This window comes from Podarcis pityusensis, assembly GCF_964106645.2.
Source record: "Podarcis pityusensis genome assembly, chromosome: 7".
In the NCBI taxonomy this organism is placed as follows: Eukaryota; Metazoa; Chordata; class Lepidosauria; order Squamata; family Lacertidae; genus Podarcis; species Podarcis pityusensis.
This window is the reverse complement of record NC_138031.1, coordinates 48587546-48609610: the sequence shown is the minus strand read 5'-3', so window position 1 is coordinate 48609610 and position 22065 is coordinate 48587546. Positions and strand designations below refer to the sequence as shown.

The 22065-nt window shown below is 39.6% G+C and overlaps 3 protein-coding genes across 4 annotated transcripts in view; 1 reads left to right on the top strand and 2 right to left on the bottom strand.

Moving 5' to 3' along the window:
- LAMA1 (laminin subunit alpha 1) overlaps positions 1-7315 on the top strand; it is an 86426-nt gene extending 79111 nt beyond the window's left edge. The window contains exons 57-63 of the mRNA XM_081013178.1: positions 158-270; positions 916-1105; positions 1516-1674; positions 2782-2935; positions 3750-3883; positions 5824-6046; positions 6964-7315. Of these exons, the coding sequence (XP_080869304.1) occupies positions 158-270; positions 916-1105; positions 1516-1674; positions 2782-2935; positions 3750-3883; positions 5824-6046; positions 6964-7124 (1134 nt within the window). The 3' untranslated portion in view covers positions 7125-7315. The remainder of the gene's footprint in view (positions 1-157; positions 271-915; positions 1106-1515; positions 1675-2781; positions 2936-3749; positions 3884-5823; positions 6047-6963) is intronic.
- Positions 1-22065, bottom strand: part of LOC308481103 (uncharacterized protein) — a 358919-nt gene that overhangs the window by 202916 nt on the left and 133938 nt on the right. The window lies entirely within an intron of this gene.
- ARHGAP28 (Rho GTPase activating protein 28) overlaps positions 12446-22065 on the bottom strand; it is a 60466-nt gene continuing 50846 nt past the window's right edge. For both annotated transcript variants that reach the window (XM_081013108.1, XM_081013109.1), the window contains exons 8-15: positions 21886-21963; positions 20198-20360; positions 19060-19142; positions 17432-17629; positions 15705-15848; positions 14729-14853; positions 14219-14277; positions 12446-13235 (exon numbers count right to left, since the gene is read on the bottom strand). In XM_081013108.1, the coding sequence (XP_080869234.1) occupies positions 13144-13235; positions 14219-14277; positions 14729-14853; positions 15705-15848; positions 17432-17629; positions 19060-19142; positions 20198-20360; positions 21886-21963 (942 nt within the window). In that variant the 3' untranslated portion in view covers positions 12446-13143. The remainder of the gene's footprint in view (positions 13236-14218; positions 14278-14728; positions 14854-15704; positions 15849-17431; positions 17630-19059; positions 19143-20197; positions 20361-21885; positions 21964-22065) is intronic.

The following is a 22065-nucleotide window of genomic DNA, read 5'->3' as shown; positions in this document are numbered from 1 at the left end:
TTGTATTATTTCTGCCTGGGTTCTGATAATGTTAGTTTTGCTTGAATTTTATACTTGTGATTTATATATTGTGAGGCATCAGCATTAAGGTGAAAAACTAAGCAAAGCAATGCTTGGATGCAAGGGGTGGGATTTTAACTAATGTTTTCTTTAATAGAAACCTTGTGCAGAAGATGAAATACTGAAGTATGTTTCTGGCGCTCATCAGTTTGGCCTTGCAAGGAACAGTCACTTGATGCTTCTTTTCAATCAGTCCACTGTAAGAAAAAAGTAGGTATATTTTGCTATGATTAATTGTAATTTTTAAAAAAATTAAATGGTGCTTTTAAACATGCAAAATGCCTAACAACATGTGAGATAGGCCATCATTCCGGTTTCACAGAGCGCTATTGAATAAAAGTTTAGAAAGGTTTAATTCCACTGATTTGTAAGAGAGTTAAGCAAGTATGTATCTCTCTTTGGGATAAGCTAAAGCAGTTAGTTTTAAAGGGTGTGGGTTTGTTAAAGTCTATGCACCAGACACACTTGGAGGGCAGTCCTTCTCCACAGGAAAGCTCCTCCCTCAATGGAGACAGGCAGGATCCAGAATCTTCCGTCTTCCTCAGTGGAAGATTGGTTGGTTCATCTGCAGCTCCTGAGAACATAGCCATTTATCTTCATGTCCACTAACTCTTGTCTTGTTTCCACCTTCCTCTTCTTTACCTCACTTCCCTTCCTTACTGGTTCTCACACCACCTGCCTTCACCTTCCTTCATTACCTGTGGAGCTCTAGCCACAAGCAGAGAATAGATGTGATGGTGTTTCATTTTCTTTATCATAGGCATACCATACTTGCACCATTCTCTTCCTCTGGAGAGCTTAGAACAGTTTCCATTGGCTTCCAAGCTCTGATCAGTTTCATGTTTCCTCCCCTAGGCTTTCTGTGCAGTTGAACCTCAGGACTTTTGCTTCTAGTGGCCTGATATATTACATGACTCACCAAAAGCAGGTCGATTATGCAGCCCTTCAGCTACAAGGGGGAAAGCTTTATTTTTCATTTGATCTTGGAAAGGGTCGGGCAGTAGCCTTTCATGGAGCAATCGTCAGTGATGGGAAATGGCATACGGTAGGTGGGCCAAATGCCTGCATCCAGCCTTTTCTTAGGTCTGAGTCTCCTGCCTTTCTCGCATATGTTGGAAAAATAATTCCCGGTTAAGTATTCTCCTCTTGCACTATTTCAGAGCTTTTCATTATCTGCATGTCGGTATTTTAAAAATAAAAATAAAATTCTCATTAAATGCATGGTAGCTTTTTCATTTCTTTACTAACGCACTGTGCATTAAGTTATCCAAAGGCAATAATCTGCTGCAAAAATTTAGTAAATAAAGATTGCATTGATGTCTAGCATTGGAAGAAGCAGAAAACTTAAAATAGCCATGCTCATCCCACACAATATATGGAACCCTATTCTTAATTGAATGTTTCCTAGTCTTAACTATTGGTGTTAGCTTACAAATATTGTATCTTATCTTATAGGTGAAGACAGAGTATACTAAAAGGAAAGGTGTTGTCATAGTTGATGGGCAGGAATCTGCGGCTGTAAATGTTCCAGGAGATGGAAACACATTGGATGTGGATGGGAAGCTGTACCTAGGGGGGCTACCCTCGGCTTATGCAGCCAAGAAAATGGGAAATGTAAGCTTTTTCTCTTTAATTGTCTTTTATGTCTGTTGTCTGCCAGGCAAATCAGGCTGCATAACAGCACTCTGAAAGAAAACAACAATTTGCAGTGCACTGAAACACAAAATCCGTGCGGGAATCATTGCACACCACTGACTTGTCAATATCAGATGTTGATCTCAGCAGCATGGAAGTTTTGGTGCTTTTATACCATCGTTCATCCCTCTCACCTCCTAGGTCTGAATGTGTTTAAAGTATGCAAGTCCTTTGAATCTTTATTTTATTTAGAAAGATAATAGCAAGAGCAGTGATTTCTCCCTAGCTTTGCAAAGTGTATTAGTGTCTGAAAGAAGCAGCTTCAACTTTCACTGTGTCTGCAATAAGTAGGAGCTTGTTCATAGCCATAACAAAAGCAGTATGACATTTCTGAACAGTGAAAAATGTATCCTGTAACCAGGTGGGGGCTCCCAACATTATTTCTTAAATTCAATAAACTTCTGGTGGTCTGATTTTTATCCCAGCAGTAGTGCTGGCAAGAAGGGAGAATTAACTCTTTCCTACATCCTGTTTTCTGAATTCCCCTCTCCCTCATTTTCTGTAGCCATCAAGGAAAAAATGTAGGTATTTGTATTGTGTATGTGTTTTTCCTGCTGTGGAGCTAATAACAGGATTCAATTTAATTTAGAAATTTACATTTCAGCCCTAGAAGTAGGATTATTGATCTGTTTTTATTTATTACATTTTTTATTCTGCCTTTTGCTCCAGCTCAGATATCTGTTTTTCCTCCCCGTTTTATTCTCACAACAATCTTGTGAAGTAGGCTAGGCTTAGAGAGTGTGACAGGCCCAAGATTACCCAGCATCCTTCATTGCTTAGTAGAAACGTGAACCCTGGACTCCTCAATGCTGGTCTGGCTCACTAACTACCCTGGCACTTTGGTTTGTTTACAGTCTGGACACACTTTATGTGAATTTATGCTGTTTCTTTTCTTTTTATGTGCTCACAGCTGCGTTACTAACCCTGATCTTCAGTGATTTACAGTTCTGAAGCAGTAAGGTTTTGTGGTGTGTATGTGTGTGAGATGTATGTACTGTATTAATCATGACACTGAATTGTTTGCAGATTACTCACAGTATCCCTGCATGCATTGGTGGAGTAACCATTAATAGCAAACAAATGGACAAAGAGAGCCCAGTCTCAAATTTTGCTGTGAATAAATGTTACGTTGCAGCCCAGGAAGGAACGTTTTTTGATGGAAGTGGTTTTGCTGCCCTTGGTAAGCAACAGATTGTTTTGCAAACCGTTTTTCCCAAGCCAAAATAAAATAATACAGTAATATTCCATTATTCTACACTTCCACTCCTGTATTGATCCCCTGCTCCAGTTTTGCTGATTCCCTACTGATAATATGTAAACAGCTATTGCTTAATTCTGAAACATAATTACTTAATTGATCACATTTCAAGTAACTGTTTATTGCTCAGAAAGAAAAATAATAATTGTATTACTAACCATGGAGCAAGTAAAAGCTTTACGATATAGCAAAATTTAGAGGAAGCTTTAATTTGTACTTTCTCCTACAAAACCAAGCCCCTTAGCCATTATTTTACATTGGAAGTGTGCCAGGAGGTAACCCATCCTGTCTCGACAGCTGTTTCTGAGCCACTTTTTAAAGGCATTGATCTATTATAAAATGGATTCTTATCTGGTGTACCTGAAATGTTTTGGGCTACAACTTTCATCAGCCCCAGCCAGCAATAGGGGAAATGGCTTTTTTTTAGATAGGTTTCACACCATTCGATCAAAGCCCTATTTAACAAACAACCAAAGACTATAAAATGCAACAGCATAATGCACGTATATGTTCTGAGAAGTACCGGTAACTTGTATTGTGACTACCCCAGAACTTTTCAGCAGTGCGTATCGTCCACAGTCAAAAATGTGTATCTACTTTTACCCACATAATCAACATTACATCTTTGGGTATGGTGCAAATTTTGGGTTGCGTTTAATGCAATGCTATATGAACATGACATCAGAGGAAGGATTACTAACTCCCAACTTTGTTATTTCTCTCTCTTTTTAAATAGTTAAGGAAGGCTACAAAGTCCGATCTGACGTTAATGTTACATTTGAGTTCCGCACCACAGCTCTCAATGGAGTTCTTCTGGGAATTAGTAGCGCTAAAGTAGATGCCATTGGATTGGAAATAGTTAATGGCAAGGTGAGTTATAAGGTCGCGTGAAAATGTGCTTGTGAATCAATCTTGACAAATCTGGCAGGGGTCTGTTAATAACAATCAAGGAGAATGCATATGTAATGTGTAATGCTGGAAGAAAAAGCTGGGTCAGTTATTAATATGTGACAGAAAAATGTTGAATGCAGAATTTGTTGTGAATGTAGGTTTGTCCACTAGTTAGCTAGTATGTTTTAGCTATCTCTGTGAATCATACTTCCGTGTTCTCCTACACCAGTGTTTCCTCCCCATTCGCCTCATTCTGAGTATAATACTTATTTCACAACCGTCTATTTGGGGACTTTAATTAAACAATGAGGAAGTTAAGGTCTCTAAAATAAGATGATGAAAAATGTGAAAGGTTTTTTTAAAAAAAACAAAACACCCGTTAGACATAAATTCCATGGCTATCGTTTTATAAATATATCCATAATAAACCTGAGAAGCCTAAAACTTAATTATTTAAGCTGTTTTGTCAGATAATACATTGCAAATGAAGGAAAGCATAAACCATCTTGAGAACCGTCAAAATACATCTAAACAGTTTCAATGAAGCCATCTTCAAAGTACTATTTTAGGTTCCTAGGAATTTTTTCCATTAAACGAAGCTTTTGTGGAATAACTTGAACCCTCTATTACCTCTCTCTGTTTTCTCTGCCCCTCTTTTCTCCTTTGCGCTTTTCAGCTTATATTCAGTGTGACGAGGGGAAGCTTTTGAGTGTGAGCAAATTCATTAATGAATACGTTTCCACACAGAAGGTCAGAAAAGGGGACAATTGTTTCATGGTTTTACCTCCTAGAAAGTTTTGTTAGATCAGGAGAAAGATTAATTTTCCATCATGGTAAGTACAGGGGATTAGATATGGGCTTTGATGATGCCCCCAACTCTGGGGCAGCCCTCCCGCCTGATCTGCCCCGAGTGTGCAGTTGTCCTATTCAGCCGCTGCTTCCTGCTAGCTTGTGCTCATCCAGAACTGCCTTTTCCTTAGTCACTGGTGAGTCACAGCCACTTCGGCTCCTCTCCTCACCCATAAACACTCATATGAAGGATGTTGACGTAGCAGCAGTAACACTAGCCTTGCCAAGGAAGCCTATTGCAATGCTTCACCCCACCTCACACCCAGCATGAGCCTTCAGCTGGCATCTATCTAGATGCCAAGGAGGCCATGCATGGGAACTCCCCAGCACCAGATGATGATTCTGCTATGCAGCATATCAAAGTGATCTCACAATATAATAAAAACACATACAAAACAATTGCATACATAGAGTCAGTTAACAGCAAGTATGTATATAAAAACAGTTTCAGACCAAATCCGGACACCAGCTGGGATAAGAATCTCTGCTTAGGAGGCTTGTTGAAAGAGAAAAATCTTCAATACATGCCAAAAGAAAAATAGAGGTAGCACGTATCTGATATTTAATGGGATGGATTTCTAAAGGGTAGGTGCTGCGACACTAAAGGCCTGATTCTGACATTGTGTGGAATGGTATGTGCAAGGTGCCGTTTCCTGCAGAGAACAGGGATCAGATGGAGATAGAGGAAATGAGGCAATCGTTTAGTTTCTAACATAATAATTCCTAGGAGAGATCGAAGGCACCCCACATGCTAGAGTTCTCCTTCAAGGCAGAGTGTTGATCCATCACAAGCCCTTAGCCTGGGTTAGAAAAGGCAATTGGGTAGTACTCTAAAAATAGGGATGGCTCCTGGGAGGCTAGTTTGGCCTCTTCCTGATAGGGAATAGTCTCGTGGGCATTACATACTGCTCAACTGTCAAAGCTACCGGCAGTGAGGTTTGAATGAATTACCAACCATTTGGTTAAAATGAAAACTTTCCCACATCATTATTGAGCAAATTGTTATATTTAAAAGAACAAATCTTTTTTTTGCCTTCTTCTATTATTGTTGCATGGCTGCTGCCGTGTAGGTTTTATTCAGTGTCAACAATGGAGCTGGTAGAATAACAGCTACCTATGAGCCCAAAGGCACAACTAGTCTGTGTGATGGACTGTGGCACAAACTCCAAGCAAACAAAAGCAAGCATCGTATTGCTTTGATAGTTGATGGAAACTTGGTTCAGACTGACAATCCACATCTGCACTCCACCTCTGCAGATACGAACAACCCTATTTATGTTGGAGGATATCCTGGTATGTTATGTTCCTCATTTTAAAAATACAGATTTTTTTTTTTTTTACTCATTATATTTTCATCCCACCCTTGGTTTGTGTTCTGGCTGACTGGTGGTGCAAATGCCATAAAGCAGCATGAAGTTGATAAAGTTAGAGAATGTCCTGCTTGATACTTTATTTTCCCATCACCTCAGAATCTGGTTCAAGCCAGGTTGGGGCTTCGTATGAATTAGCAGCTACGTATAAGGGACGCAGTTGGTGCTGTGGGTTAAACCACTGAGCCTAGGGCTTGCCAATCAGAAGGTTGGCGGTTTGAATCCCCGCGATGGGGTGAGCTCCTGTTACTCGGTCCCAGCTCCTGCCAACCTAGCAGTTCGAAGCACGTCAAAGTGCAAGTAGATAAATAGGTACTGCTCTGGCGGGAAGGTAAACGCCATTTCCGTGCGCCGTTCTGGTTCGCCAGAAGCAGCTTAGTCATGCTGGCTCATGACCTGGAAACTGTACGCCGGCTCCCTCGGCCAATAAACCGAGATGAGCACTGCAACCCCAGAGTCGTCTGCGACTGGACCTAATGGTCAGGGGTCTCTTTACCTTTTTTTATAAGCCCTTTTAGAATCCATCATGGGTATAGGCACTCCCTACAGTCCCCAAATTGCTGTCTGGTAACTAGTGCTGTGGCAGAAGGCCTGTTTCTCTCCCACCCTTTAGTCTGGAGTTTCCTTTGTGCATATAGACCCCTTGGGTCCTGCAATAGAAATCCTATTGATGGTAAAGGGGTGAGGGAACTACCACAGGCTGTGGGTTTTTGTTTTTTGTTTTACTTGGTAGTGTACAATCGAGGACTTACTGGAAGCTGTCAAACCATTTTTTAGGTACAATTTTAATCTCCTCCTAACAGCAAACAGGCTCACTGTGTTCTTTCATTTGTTTTCTAGCTGATGTAAAACAAAACTGCTTGACCAGTAAGAGCTCATTCCGAGGGTGTTTGAGAAACCTTATGCTGCTTAAAAGCCAACAGGCAGAAGCCTTTGACTTCAGTGAAGCCTTTGACCTGCATGGAGTTTTTCCACATTCCTGCCCTGGGGCTGAACAGTGAACGGTCCATCTTTAGATGTTTCATCTGTTTTTAATGGGGAAAAAATGTTTTTAATGATAATCCTGGTCTCAGCGATATCCATGTATTTTCCAACTCAGGACAACTGTTTTTAACCAGAACTTCTACGATACCACATTTAATTTTTAAAGTCTCTTTGTACAACAGATACCTCTACTAAAATGTTAACAACATTGAGTACTGGTTTTCATTTTGGGTGAAATTTGTTTCTTTCTCTCCCCACCCCCACCCAAAGTGTTTACAGTGTATCTTCTGCTGATTTGTTTGACAGTGTTTCATTTGGCGTATATTGGTTTTTCTGTAATAAAGCTATAAAATGGGGCCCCATGCAGTAAAACATTTTTTCAGGTTGTGTGTGTTTTGTAGCTGTAAAATGTGACTCAGAAAAAATGTTAGGTAAAGGCACAAGCTTGAGGAATTTAGTAGGAAGTCAGTGCTAAAATCTTGAGCAGATTCTGCCAATAGCATTTCAGTAAATCACTGGTAATGCTGCTAGTAATTTGTATTCTGTATAGAAAAGAAGCTCAGCTGGAAGCTGAGTATGTAAATTGCTCCCTAACACTTAGAGAGGGGCCAGGTTGCAGAGCCAGTCCTATTTGACCCATGCTGAAGCAAGTGCATATCCTTTGTGGCCATTTGCTATGCAGATACTCCTCATTTATATTGTAATGAAAGCACTGGAGGCATAATGCTAAGGTTCCTGTTGGTGCTGTGCACTTCTGCAGCCCTTGTCACAGACAAATGAGAGAGTTGGCAATCAGCAGAATCGCATGGCGCAACTTTTCCCTGGACTAGATAACATTTAGGATTGTAGGTGTGGAGGTTTGCATGTTTGAATGTTCTCCCACAAAAATGTCCTGCAAATAGAAAACTATCATGCCAAGGAGAAGCCTGGACAACAAATCTTCATCACAGAATCCTAGAGTTGGAAGGGATCACAAAGGTCATCTTGCCTAACCCCCCTGCAGTTCAGGAATCTTGCTGAATGTGGAGCTTGAACCCACAACCCTGATGCTCTACCAACTGAGCTATTTATATTTGCTGTGTCCTGGGAATGACTTGCAGACAGTGCTGTTTTTCTGTTAACAACATTTTACACCCCTCTCCAGAGCATTTGTAACAACTGAGGCCCACAGATCTCATGTACTGCGTTCTGGAAGCCTCTGATTGGCAGGTCACGTATATAGCCTGGTGCCATTGGTTCACTTTTTGAAGTGGACTAGAAGATACAAAAGGTAAAAAATCTTATTTGGATTACTTCATTATTATTTGGTTTTATAAATATAGTTTCTAGTTATCAATTAGTAAAGCACCCATGTTTCCTTCAGAAGACTTAATAATGCTTAATGCAGCTGATATGAGACCACTGGTTTCCAGAAGTGAGGCTACAATCCTAACCCCTTACCTGGCAGTAAACCCCATTGAATTCAATGGGACTTCCATCTGAGTCAACATGGTTAGGGTTGCAGCCAAAGTCTGTAATAGCTGTTAGAATCTAAATTTATTCTGGGAGCACTCAACTAATTTGGAAAGCTTAATGTCTTCTTAAAACCCCTTTTAAGGAGTCGATAGACATGTTTGTTTGATTTTGGAGTGTAGGTTGGTTTTCTTTGTAGCAGATCACATCATGAACCATTAACTAAATTCACTGGGATTAATTGTTCAAGCATAAGACAACATTTTCATACCTCCAAAAATCCTGGCCATCTAATACACAAACAAGACACAACAAAATATCTTATTTATTTGGATTAGGAATACAAGATTAATCTAAGTAAACCTATATATCAAGTCCTTTTTATGCATTTCACTTTTAAGTCACTCATTTTCAGGAAGCCATGTTTTAAATACAAGATGCAAGAAAGAATGTAAGAGGTTTAGTTGATAGCATTTTAATTGTTTTCCTGAATTAAGTACACACATGCTCTACTTTCTAAATCCTCTGTGTTTAGTCAGAATGCTGTAATCAAACATTCACAACAGATGGTCAATGAAAACAAATGCTAACAGATTTCATTTTAAAGGAGTGTTTAAATACTACTAGTGTATTATTATTTTTTAAGGACTGCTTTAAAAAGTGATATGCCTCTGACATTAGCTTCCAGCTGAATTCAGTATGAACAGAAATGAAAGTGCAGAGGTTGGTTTTTTTAATCTAGTACAATACTTAAGACACTTAACACGTTAAACGTTAGCTAAAGTCCAGATTTAACCATGGAAAAGAATACATAAAAACTGCAGAATTATAGTTTCCACTCCCTATATAATTGAAAAATGGATGTTGCAATAGAAGGGAATGCCTGCAGCTATACAAATATTAAAATCTGGGGTGGGGTGGGGCATCCTTGCCTTCTGTCATATGAATTGGAGGAAAAGAGCAGCCAGTGCACACTTGCCTTCATGCAGCCAGGACAACAGCAGTGTGTAGGTGCAGGTCACTAGCTGTACCTGCTGTCCGCTAGGCTGAAGGGAAGCAAGCAGCTTTTTGTTTGCTTCTCTCTGTTCTGGGGCCTATATGATAGGTGGGGGGAAATTGGGTTGTGGGGATAAGCACCATTAGGAACATTACCCCAGAGCCCAATTCACTTTCTGCCTAAGATAATATATGGTACAAGTGATACTGTTTGCTTGCAACTTAAAGGGGTGTATGTGTCTACATTTTGGAAAGTTGTTAAGATATCATAACCAAATTTTGCATGATGCTTCCTGAGATCAAGGAGCAGGCTTTTTCATCCATGTTAGATGAATCAAGATGGCCTCATGAACCTTTTAAAACTGCACTTATTTGATGTCAGAACTGCAGTGATTTTTTTTGGTTCCTCAGAATTCCCAAGCAAGGCCAGGTATACAAGGCTGCTAGTGTTTATAAAAAGAACAAAGTTGGCTTGATTACGTGAATAATTTGCCCACCTTTCCTGGGGTCCTTTAACTGACAATGGGAGAGTATCCTTTGCAGCTTAAGAGCTGACCAAATTGACAGCTAGAGCTCTCCAGTATCTGTTTACTTCCATCCCAGTGTCTTCCACTGAGGAAATTTTTGTAGTTTCTGATGCACTGTGGGGTAGGTTAGAAGAGGCAAGTGTGGTTGGCACAGCACCTTTCCAGTTGTGCTGCCCCATCTTGACCCTGATCCTGTTGTGGAATGGCTCAGTTGAGAAACTGGGTTCAAATCTTCCATAGGGTAAAAAGGAAAATATGGGAAGATGGCTCTTTCCATACAGATATGAGTAGTTGACAAACTGAAATGGAAAGCATTGGAAAGAAGCACTGGTGGAAAATACTTGGTCATGTGCAGAGAGGTAAATAGTGGCACAGGAAATAAACACTGATATAGTTCCAGCTGATTGAACGTTGGGTAGTTAGATAAAAGACAAGCATTGTGTGAACCAGATAGCACTTCATGACACTGAAGGGAAGAGAGCTTCGGCTGTTAAAAACACACAGATAAGCTTATAACACATGAACATCAAAAAAGACCAGGTTGGAAAGGTAAAGTCAAGAGCAGAAAATGCATTCTCTTAACCTTGCCTTTCACTCCTGTGGCAATTTAGCACACGTTCATACATGCAAATAAAAATTATTAAGAACTCAGTAAGCTTGTAGTGAAGGGAAAGTAGAACCCACAAGCTGAATGTCCCCACATTTTGCCCCCAAGCTGTGTGCACACCTCCAGAGGGGCAGTTTAGTTAGCACTGATCACATGTAGTGGGGAAGCGGCTGATGAAATCCGCCCACCCCAATGAACAGCTGATCAGGGCAGACTGGGTATTTGGGTCCTTTCGGATTAAATGCAAAGGTGCTGTGAGCATGTATTAGTCTAAAAAAAATAAAAATACAATGAGGTAGTTTGCACTGTTAAGACATGAGCAACTGATTGTTATAGAACGTTCCAGTACTTCACTTGATCTTAGCCAAAAGGCTGAGAAGCCTTTTAAGAAATTTATTCTGTTTTGTACAATCACAGGCTCTCCACTCACTCCTGGGCACACAACAAAGCTTTCTCTCCTGTCCCCTCCAACTCCTGCATGCCTTCAAAATCAGTACATAAGGAGAGTCCTGCTGGTGCAGCATTGGATACAGCCCACGGAGTGTAAACTTTGTGCCATCTCTGCCTAATATCCCTCTAAATGTTTTGAATTGTCCCCCTATATCCAAAAGTTACTACATCAATATATGCTACATTGATTTCATTTAATGAAATCAGTGGGATTCCCATTGTTCAATGCCATCCGGAAAAAAACTATGCCGAGGCCTATTGAGTTAGTGCACTTGCTAGTTATAGCTCAAAATACCCACACTTCTTCCTTTCCATGGCCCACAGCCCAGCTTTTTAAAAGAAAACCAAACCACATTGAATTAACTGTGCAGTAAGTATCTGAATTTAAATGAGATTCTGCTTTGCATCTTATGAGGTTTACCAAAAAACCCACATAAATCTTTCTACAGATAGGAATAAAAATGGAAATATAGATTCATTGCGCAGAACTAGCCTCCTATTGCAACCATCAGTCAGTTAATACCTCTCATTGGACATCCAGATTTCTCCCTAAATCTATTTAATTCAACTTAATTAAAGGCCTAATTCAGCCAACATTAGGCACTTTTCTTTTTCTTGTTATGCAAGAGATTTAAGCACATACTCAATTCTCTAGTTAAAAGTGCTCAGTGTTGTCTGGATTTCCCCAAAGTTTATACAAATAGCCTTCAGTGTTTTCAGACCTGGGACCTTTAATACCGACATATGTCTGGAGACTCATTTCTCTTTTTTATCCATATATTTATATGGTGATAGTGCTGCAGTTGTGACCCATCTTAGATCAGGCTGGGACCTGATAGTGAAGGGGTAGCCAATGTGGAACTTACACCTTCTATTATCCTTAAGCTATTGATCATGCTGGCAGTGGCTGATGAGAGCTGCAATCTGAAACATCTACTTCTGCAGTAATGGGCCCTGACCCAACAGATGAAAACCAATGGTCTAAAATGCCTCTTACTAAAAACACACTTCATTAAGGCTCTGATTAAAAGAATCTAAGATCACTTCTCCCATATTTCAATAAACGTGAAAGAGAAGCCATTGTTTTAAACACTGTTGGTTCAAAATTAAAAAGCAAAAGAAATAAAAGGAGGAGTGGGCACCTGTCAAATAAGTCATCACATCTCATAGGCTGAGAATGCTTAACAGTATGGCTGGTTTTTTAAAGCAGACTTGAAAATTTCATGAACAATCAAGGCCTCCATCTATCATTTAGTTCTTTCCAAGTTGTTCACATGTAGCTCAATCAATAGCACAGTATGTGAAATGAATGTGTTACAAATTAACTTGTATTATTTGTTACACATTAATTTGAACATTGGTAAAGTCAGAGAAATGCCATTAAAATGCTGAATACCTATATGTTTATATACATGCACAGTAAATTAACAGTAAAAAAAAATGCCTTTACACAGTAGTTTCCCCCTTCTCATTGGCAGTAGTAATAAGAACTGAGGCACAGGTATTAACATTTGACAATAAAAGCTTTCCTTTCAACATGAATAAGTTGTCACAGAATTTTGGCACTGCCTTTTTCCATATTGAATGATACTTCCTCTTTTCCTTTGACTATCTTGTTATTAGTGGTTCATCCTTTGTCTCCTGGGAGGCCTCAGAATTTCTTCCATATAAAAGGCAGGTGGCAAGATAGGGAAAAAATCCAGTTTTTATATTCTGTTAAACAAAAAGTTCTATCTATATTCCTTCATGTCAGTTGAAACAGGCACCAGTAAAACCAGTATTAAAATGTACTCATTTCAAAATAAATTATTATAACAAACCCTAAGGTTGGGTTGTATGATGCATTGGAAGGGACAATATTATAAAATATGTTCAGAAGATCATGCAGAGTAGCAACTACTTTGGTTTCATCCTTAGCAAGATGGCTCTTCTTCATGTGGAAGCTTTTCAACCACCCTTTTGGCATTTTCAGAAGTGATTTGCCAAGGTGTCTTTTTACAAGTTTCAACTTATTTTTGGTTTTATCACCCATTCCGCTTGAGGATTTGCATGGTAAACATCCAGCATGTAAGCATCTGGATCCAAACAGTGTTGTCCTGAAAGAAACATAGGATTAAAAAAAAAGTTTTTAGCTTTGTTTATAAGCTGTGGTAGATTTTTATAAAGTCAATTTTTTCATTCAGGGACAGGGAACCTGTAGCACCCTGTATACTGCTTGGAGTACAACTGCCGTCAGCCCCCACCAGAAGGCTAATAGTCAAGGATGACAAGAGCTGCAGTCCAGCAACAACTGGAAGGCCACAGATTTCCTTCTCCCTGTTCCAACATAAATCCTCCATAGCTGTAATGTGTGAATTCTACATTTCCTGAAATATATCCTTTTGCCTTTGAATGATGCTCGAAATTCAGTAAAACCATCAGGGTACAGGAACTCCCATAACTGCAGTAAACACCACAAATATTTATCTGCTGGCCTTGTAGTTTCTGTTTGAACTGGGGACTCTCTAAACAGGGAAGACAGGGGGATTGGGGCATAAGGAAGAACAAATTCATTTTCTGTGCAATAAATGGACATACGTAAAGGTCTTAAGGGTGTTCCTGCAGACACATAGAAAATGAAAAATTGCACTCTTCCTACCTGTCCCTCAACAAAGCCTGTGAGCAAGAAGTTCTATTTGTTTTCATCTTTCACATTCAAAACATATCTTAATGTTTAAAAACTACAACATTATGTAAATTTGACTTTATTTTAATAATTATTGAAATAATTAGATTTTTTTTAAGCCCATTTTTGTCCCTACTCAGGTTGGGGCCTTGGGCAGATGCTTTTATTACCCACTCCAGCTAGAGTACTGGCAGGAGTACTTTCATGGTAAGCTATACATGAGGCAGCAGAATGAGACTTTTAATGCTACCCCATGATTCCATTATTTCAGTAGTATGTGGCTCATGGGTCAATTTTGCCTGGCAAAGCTAGATGACTCTGCCTTGCTTGCTGCTCATCACAGTTGACTTTAGGCACATCTCTAAAAACCAATCTAGAAGAAAAGGTTGTTATTGTTTCGATTTAAGCACTAACCTATATTTCCTCCAATTTCATGTAAACTTTGAATCTGCATCTTCTCTGATGATCCGTGGCTACAAAAGAAAACAAACAAAACATTAACAATCATATCCTCAAACTGCTGGTAGTGGTAAAGTTTAATCTGATGGGATTTTAACCACCTACGGAGTGCCCTGATGGGCTTGCATCACCTGTCTCCCATAATGGTCTCAGCTGTCGTCACTTGGTGCCCAAAGCAACAAATTATTGGAAGTTGTTTGATGACTGGTGAAAACAAATTGGGCTGTAAACTGTGTGCCTGCAAAGCAATCACCTGGCAGCTTTACATTAGCCTGAATCTTGTCAGCTCTTGCATGTGTGAAACTTGCACGTATAACCAGTCAGAAGAATGTAAAGAATGAATGGAAGCTTCTCTTGCTCCTCATACAGTTAGATAAAACTGAAGTTGGAATAATGCAAAGATTAGTATGGTTCTCCTCCAAAATCTTCCCATGAGCTGTTGCTCATCTTCTTGCTTTTACTCACCTGTTTTCACAGTAAAACCGTGCCAGAATATCTTTGGCTTTTGTTTGATTGTTCAGCTGGATTGCCATAGAGACTTTTGAATGCAATGGAGCATGAACTCTTATCACCCCTTCTGGTATATCAGACTGTAGAAACAGAGGAGAAAAACAACTTGCTAAAGTCAACAAATTGGTTGGGCAAAGAATCCTTTTCAAAGGCAGTACCATCCATTCATCTAATACAATATGGGATAGCTTCTAGTCTTCATTTTCTGAAAAGCTCTGGGACCAATGAAAAAGACTCTAAAAGGAATCGGGGAACCCCCTTTTGCCCTACGGAGCCCAAGCCCAAGCAGAACTTTGATTTGGTGTGTCAGCCACTACCCGCCCGGTAGAATTGCACTGCCTGGAAATAAATTAAGGCATGTCTGGGTCTTTTGAGTAGACTGTCGGTGGCTCTTAATTACTTAACTCATTCATATTTTAACACTTTATACCCTGCATTTTAGAGAACCCCCCCAAAAAAGTAGATAGCAACAGAAAACAATTCAGCTAATGTAAGTTAAAAACAAAATTCAAAGAAACTTTAAAAGCAATAAAAAAAGAAACAACAGAAGCAAAATAAAACAATGCTTAAGAAGGGCAAAACCACACAGAACAAAAACACCGAGCAGGGCTTGTGCAAGGAAAGCGCTGAAGGAAGACACCGAGGCATGTCCTAGGCTCCAGCTGATGTCTCAGACTCCACTTGGAGCCCCTTGTATGGAAGGATTGGGGTTCATGCCCGAATTATAATACATCTGTCCTTCAGTGGTTGAAAAGCCTTGCCACTGGCGCAATTCAATGTGTTGGCTTCATCCTATAAAGCCCCAGAACAGCCTTCCCTGTATCACATTCTTTTAATGCCATTGTTGCGAACTGCCTCTGGCGTAGTTTTTATTTAAAAGAAATAAATGCAACTAACTAACCACCACAAACAGTAGAAATATTAATACCACCTCTGTTCTTTCAGGCCTCTCCCGTTCCATAGTTTTTCTTCTCAATAGCCTTCGCACACCCTTGTCAAACATCAGCTGTCTCTTTGTATTGTTTATGGCAGCTTCGTTCATCTTTCTCACCTGAGATATCAGAAATGTTGGAACCTAAAGAGAAGGGAGAAAATAAAACTGAGTCTGCATTACAAATTACTTCCTAAAAGCCTTTCCACCCCAGTGCACACACACACTCCTGGAACATAATCCTACTGTAGAAAATCCCAGTGTACAATCTTGAAAACAGAGGTCTCATTTCAACTTCCTGAAAAGAAGCATGCAGAATCTTAAGTGGCATTTTCCGCACTATCTCATCAATCATAGCTTTCATCCCTGAAATTGAAGTAACAGTTCTGGCTGTAAATCTACAGCTTCTTATTCAGCTTCTTAATTCTCTACAGAGAAAGGTGATGAGTTCCTGCAATATCCCCTTTTAAGCCTTTTTCCTACTGCAAAGTTCTTGAACATACCAATAGTTTGACATGCTAATAGTGCACTTACTACAAAGCTTCAAAAGTCCCATTTGTAACAAGGTGGATCAAGCCCAGCCTTCATGGCCTTGCATAAACACAAATCAAAGGACTTATAGATGAAAAATGCTTGTCACTACTGGGTTATCATTCTTCCCGCTTCTCAGACTTCCTACCTTAGTATTTAGCAAGGATTTGCAAAACCTAAGAGAAAGAAGCTTTAACAAATATATCTTTCATGTGTGCCTCTACTACAGGCTGTTCCCCTGATTTATTACGGTACTTTAAAAGAAATAGTTTGCCTATAAATGCTCTGTGTGCTTTATATTTTGCACTTCGGTCTCTATTTCTGTGAAATTACTAAACATATCTGCATTAGTTTTCAGCCTGGACTTGTTCAGCTTGTATGAAAAATTAGCCGCCTTGTCACGAGACTTCTGTGAAACTGAAATTAGCATTTGTAAAAATAGAGACTATGTATTTGCTAGGGTCTCCAAGACTGCAAGAGCTAGACTGAATGTTCAGAAACAAGTGTGAGAGGTATCACTGATGATCCTCAAAAGTGGATCTTCTTGGTCAAGAAACATGGTCATTTAAATCAAACCTGGAGAAGTAATGTTCATCTGGTAAGCAGAGACCAGTATGCAGAAAAGCCAGTATATTGCTGTGCAACAACAAGAGGAGTAATCTGGAAAGCCTGCAAGCGGGAAAGCTATACCTGTATGGAAATTCATTCGTATCTTAATAGAACTATTTCAAAAAGAACTATTTTAAATTAAGCCCTAGCTGGCATATTTTTAAAGTAACAGAATTTTATCCATTAAAAAAAAAATCTTAACTGCTTTGAATTATCAAGGTAGCATATTCTCTAGCTTCAGTTTTATCTCATATTTGGCAGAGCTTCTTCAGAGTTTGCTTGCATAATTGATTGATTGATTGATTAATGATATTATTTACAGCCCAGCAACTTTGGGCAGTTTCCAGTACATATAAAAACATAATAAACCGTCAGATATGAAAAACTACCCGATACAGGGGTGCCTTCAGAAAAACAAGGAATAAACTCCACAAGCATTCTCCATCAATGCATTTCCATGTTTTGAAAATATGTGTCTGTTGGATTCTGCCTGGCACCCATTAGTTAAAATCACAGGAGCTCTACGAAGAAGATGTGATGACTCTATTTAACCTTAATAATAAGACAGAATAAAAACTTTTGCTTACCATCCACAGGATCTCCTGATATTTAATCAAAAGTCTCACGACATGTGCTGTAGTGGCTGCTGCTAGCATCTCTTCTTGGTTTGCACGTTTGCCTTTGTAGATGAAGAGGTTTGGGGCAACAATCATGGATACATTCCATAAAGTCATTTTGTTTTTCCTTTCATTTGCAACCACCTTCTTCAAGAACTGTAAAAGGGCCTAGTAGAGAGAAGGCTACTCAGACTCAATTTACTGGATCACAGAGACCCTTTAGGGTGTTTCCTGACCTGCATAGCTATTAATTTTATTCAGTTTAGCCAAAGTAAATCGTAGAAGTTGGAAGGCACTGTGAGGATCATCTAGTCGAACCCCTTGCAATGCAGGAATCTTTTGCCCAACATGGGGCTTGAACCCACAACACTGAGATTAAGAGTCTCATGTTCTACTGAGTTACACATAAGCTAGGGATGACTTTTCAATGGATTTAATTATGCTTAGTTCAGTACTGAATTGTGGCACTTGCAAAATAAACATCAAAGGATGCCTGAAATTAATTAGCACAATCATTCATGAATAGCAAATCAAGGTGCCATTGATGTTATTTAACAAGTTATTCAATTCGACCTGCATGTACTGCCACTAAACATATTGTGTAAAGATATGTTTCCAAAACAGTGGACATACTGGTGGGATCTGGGCCACTTTCAGGTGGGCCTGAGTGCTGCCACAGCCTCCCAGTGCCTCCTCTCTTGCCACCACAGTCATGCTATAGCCTTTTGATTGGACCAAGGACAGCACCTCCTTGCATGCTGACTAAAGGGTGGCCAGGAGACAAAGAAGTTCCAGGGGAGAGGAGGGAAGGGAGGTCTCTCTCCTTTGAGGGGAAAGGACTAGAGGGGTTGAAGGAATTTAGAAAGTGAAATCAAAGGTTGATATTTATTATTATTAATAATAACAAACAGTATTTTGGGTTGTGAGGCAGAGTTAAAAACTGGGTGTGAAAAAAGAAGGGGAGGAGAAATTACAGGACAGTTAAAAACACATCGAAAGGTATGCAACAGTGGAAAGGGCAAAAATATATAAAAGGCCTTCTTCACTTAAGAGTCTCTGCATGGCACATTCTTTGTAAATTGGGAAGCAGAGTCACAATACCTTCAGAGCAAAGGTTTGTGCTTAGCGTGAGAAAAACTGGATCTATGGAACTCCTTGCCAAAGGAAAATGCTGTGGCAAATAATTTAGTAATTTCCAATGGTGAATTAGATATGAGTAGACAATTATGTCAGTAACTGTCAGCTGATTATGCCAAACTGTCTTCATTTGCCACTAATCTGTGACTGACTCTGCCCTTGCATCACCATTTTGTGACTCGTGGGCTCATTTCACGTGAGTGCTGGGGGCGGTTGTGGTATAGAAACAGAGAATCCTTGCTGTGAAGCATTTTTGTAAGCTTGCGAAAGAAGGAGTTCCATTAATTACAGAAATAATTCAGCTAGCCTCTACGCTTTCCCCACAGGAAAGCCTTTTCCCGAGCTGAGGAAAGGAAAATGACAAGTTTGGGGAGTTTTTGCTTCTAGGTTCTACATATAGAATTGGCTCGTTTAAAAATAAACAAATACAGATGGCAAACCTCATTGAGCAACGTGCCTACCTTGGCTGCGTCCCTGCTGGCATCGGGAAGCAACATGATCAGCAAATGCAAAGCTTGCAGCTGTAATTTGACTTTGGAGATTTCTAAGAATAAAATGATGGGGGAGAGTCTGTTAAAGAACCATCTGGGGGAAAGCCAACACTTTATATTTATATTTGGGGGTTTTTTAAAAAAAATACTGTAATACCTAAGATACTGGCTTTGGGCTGGATGCAAAAGCCTGCGCAGTGTCATCTTCTAGTACAACTGAGCTTTCCCTCTTCTTCCCTCTGCACCCACCTTCCAGGAGGGTGGGAAGGGGAACTCCCAGAAGCGCACAAGGGGGGAGGAGAGGGGAAATCATTCCACCAGGCAAACAGAAATGCTTGAGCTGACAGAGTGATCTCCTTAGCTCTGCATTTAATCTCTCCCTTTAATCCTACACACAGCAGGTTGTATTAAACTAACTTTTACCCATTGATATTAACAGCCCTGATTAACTCAAGTCCATTAATTTGTGCATGTCTACTCTGAGTAAAAGTTAGTTGTTTGAACCCAGTCCCCCAAAAACAGTGGGATTTACTCAAGAGTAAACATTCTCTCTCCTCTTTACACACGCTATCAGGCTGATAATCCTACATAAATTAAATCAGAAAATGTCTGGTCTGGCTATCAAAGGAGCAAGTCTCTTAGAAGGAAGCCTTGTATTCAGGGACAAATTCCCTTCATACTTTATCCTTTGGGTCACGAGCAGGACATCTTTCACTGCAGGCTTCCCATCAACTCTTTGATATCTCAGAAAGCCTGCCCTGGAGTTCAAAGCAGTCTTCTGTAGAACATAGTACATATCAGTCTCAAGGTAAAACAATATAATTCACTTTCAATTTGTGTGTGTGTGTGTGTCACATTGTTTAATGGTGTTCAGTTATCATTAGGTCATAGATTTATTGTTCTGTTAGTCTCAATTCACCATATAAACTCTTCTCTGTAAATATATATTGGGATTGCCATGTTCTGGCAGATTTAAGTCTTCAAATGGTCTGTATTCAGGGTCTTATAGTGACTGGAGGATGCAGAGACAATGTATGAAGTTTTTCCTGCTCCCTCTGACTTGCTTTTAAAAACAACAATTCAACAACTTTAATTCCATTCTACTTACTCTCCACTAAAGTGATGAAAGCAGGCAGATATTCCACAGTGAAGAGTGGGCTTGGAAGGTCTCGTATAAACATCTTCAGCAGACCTGCTGCATCATTGTTGCGTACCTGATCCCAGTCAAATGTATCTTCATCAAATTTTGCTTCAATTTCTTGGCGAAGGCTCTACAGGACAAGTTAAAAATGGCATTTATAAATTACTGCTAATAAAGAGAATTCTGCCTTTTTAATTTTGCCATATCCTGTTTGGCAAGAATGTAACATCCTGAATCAAAGCAAACACTAGAATAAAAATAAACAAATCTTTCTCTTATTAAATTTAAGCTTCTGAAAATCATCTTATATGGCTTAAAAAACAAAGCCATAATTCTCAGCTGTTAACTGTCAAAATGCAGACTCATGCTTTTGTTGGTAGGTGGCAGATGTTCCAATTCAGGGGTGGTCGGTACATGGAGGAAATTAGACACAGCCCTCAGGACACACCCTTTATGTGCCAAAACAATAAATAAATATTAGGCACAAGGGAACTCCAACTTGGGACTCGGGCAACAAATCCCAAATATTTTTATTCCCCACACCACAAAGACAGAAAATGTGTGCAGTCAGAGTGACATAAGCTGGCTGGGTCCTTCCAAAACAAACCAGACAACATTGCTAAAAACAAAAGAAAGACAAGGGCTTTAATTGTGCCTTTTAAGGAGAAAAAATGCAGGGAGGAAACTGATTACAAACAAACCAAAACATAAAAATTTATGTCGCTGGCATGGGCTGAAATGCATCTGGAAAGTTATGTGGCCTGGAATGGAATTCTGATGACTCTCATGTAACCACTTCAAAACCATGTATGTATAAATTTAAAAAACTAGTCATGTTACCCTGCTAGTAACTGTAAGTTATGTTTTTAAAAAAACACCACGACCAAAGGACAACTTAAAACTGTATTCGCTAATCATTCTCAAAAGACACAATGTGTAGCAACAGTCTGACTTTGTGTGGTGGTTGGCAGGGAGCTTGAGAAAAAAAAGAAAATAAAGAGTTTTGATAGGGTTGTTTTGAGCAGGATTAGATTTTACATGCTGGTCTTAAGTTCATTGTGGAATATTAGAATGGCTTAAAGAAGAATTTACAAAAGGGTGGTTACTGCACATCTCATACTGATGTAGGGAAATTAAAGGTCAGGGATGATTATAAAAAATTAGTAAAATATTTCAAGATTTGTGCCTCAAGCAGTTAGAGGCCAAAGGTGCAGAGGAAGTGAATGAGAAGTCATGTGTGGAAACGGGTCCGAGTTCTCCTCCTCCATGTAACAGCCAGGGCAGTATGCATCTGGTCCTTCTTCAAAAATCTGAAATCCCATGACCAGCTGCTCAGGAGCTGAGGCCTTGGTGAGGGGCATCCACCTCACTCGGTTGCCAGCTTGCATTTTCAGTGTCAATAGCTGCTCTTCAACAATGAAACCTTGTCTCCTAAGTATTTTGTCTTCATTCTTTTCCCCATCTTGGTCACACACAGTCCAGTTTAGCTGAATCTTGACCTATCAGTTTCAGTGGGCTTGAGTTCAAGCAAGCACTAGTTATACAAAATAGATTTATGCAGCTTTACACGAGCAAATGCTTTTATACAGCTTGCCCACTTTCTGTCTTTGAAAGCTTCATTGGTCTTTTAAAATAGGTGAGAAAAACCTACGTACTTTAACTCTTGAAGCAGATCCAGGCACTCGAAGAATTCCTTCTGTTTCCAGACCCGTCTCTTCAAGCTTGAGCAACAGCTAAAGTGCCACAGACAAAAGATACTGTTTGTTGGTGCAGAAATGAAACATTCACAATTTGTTGAACACTCAAGTCTCTGAAAACATGAAATGGTAAGGCTG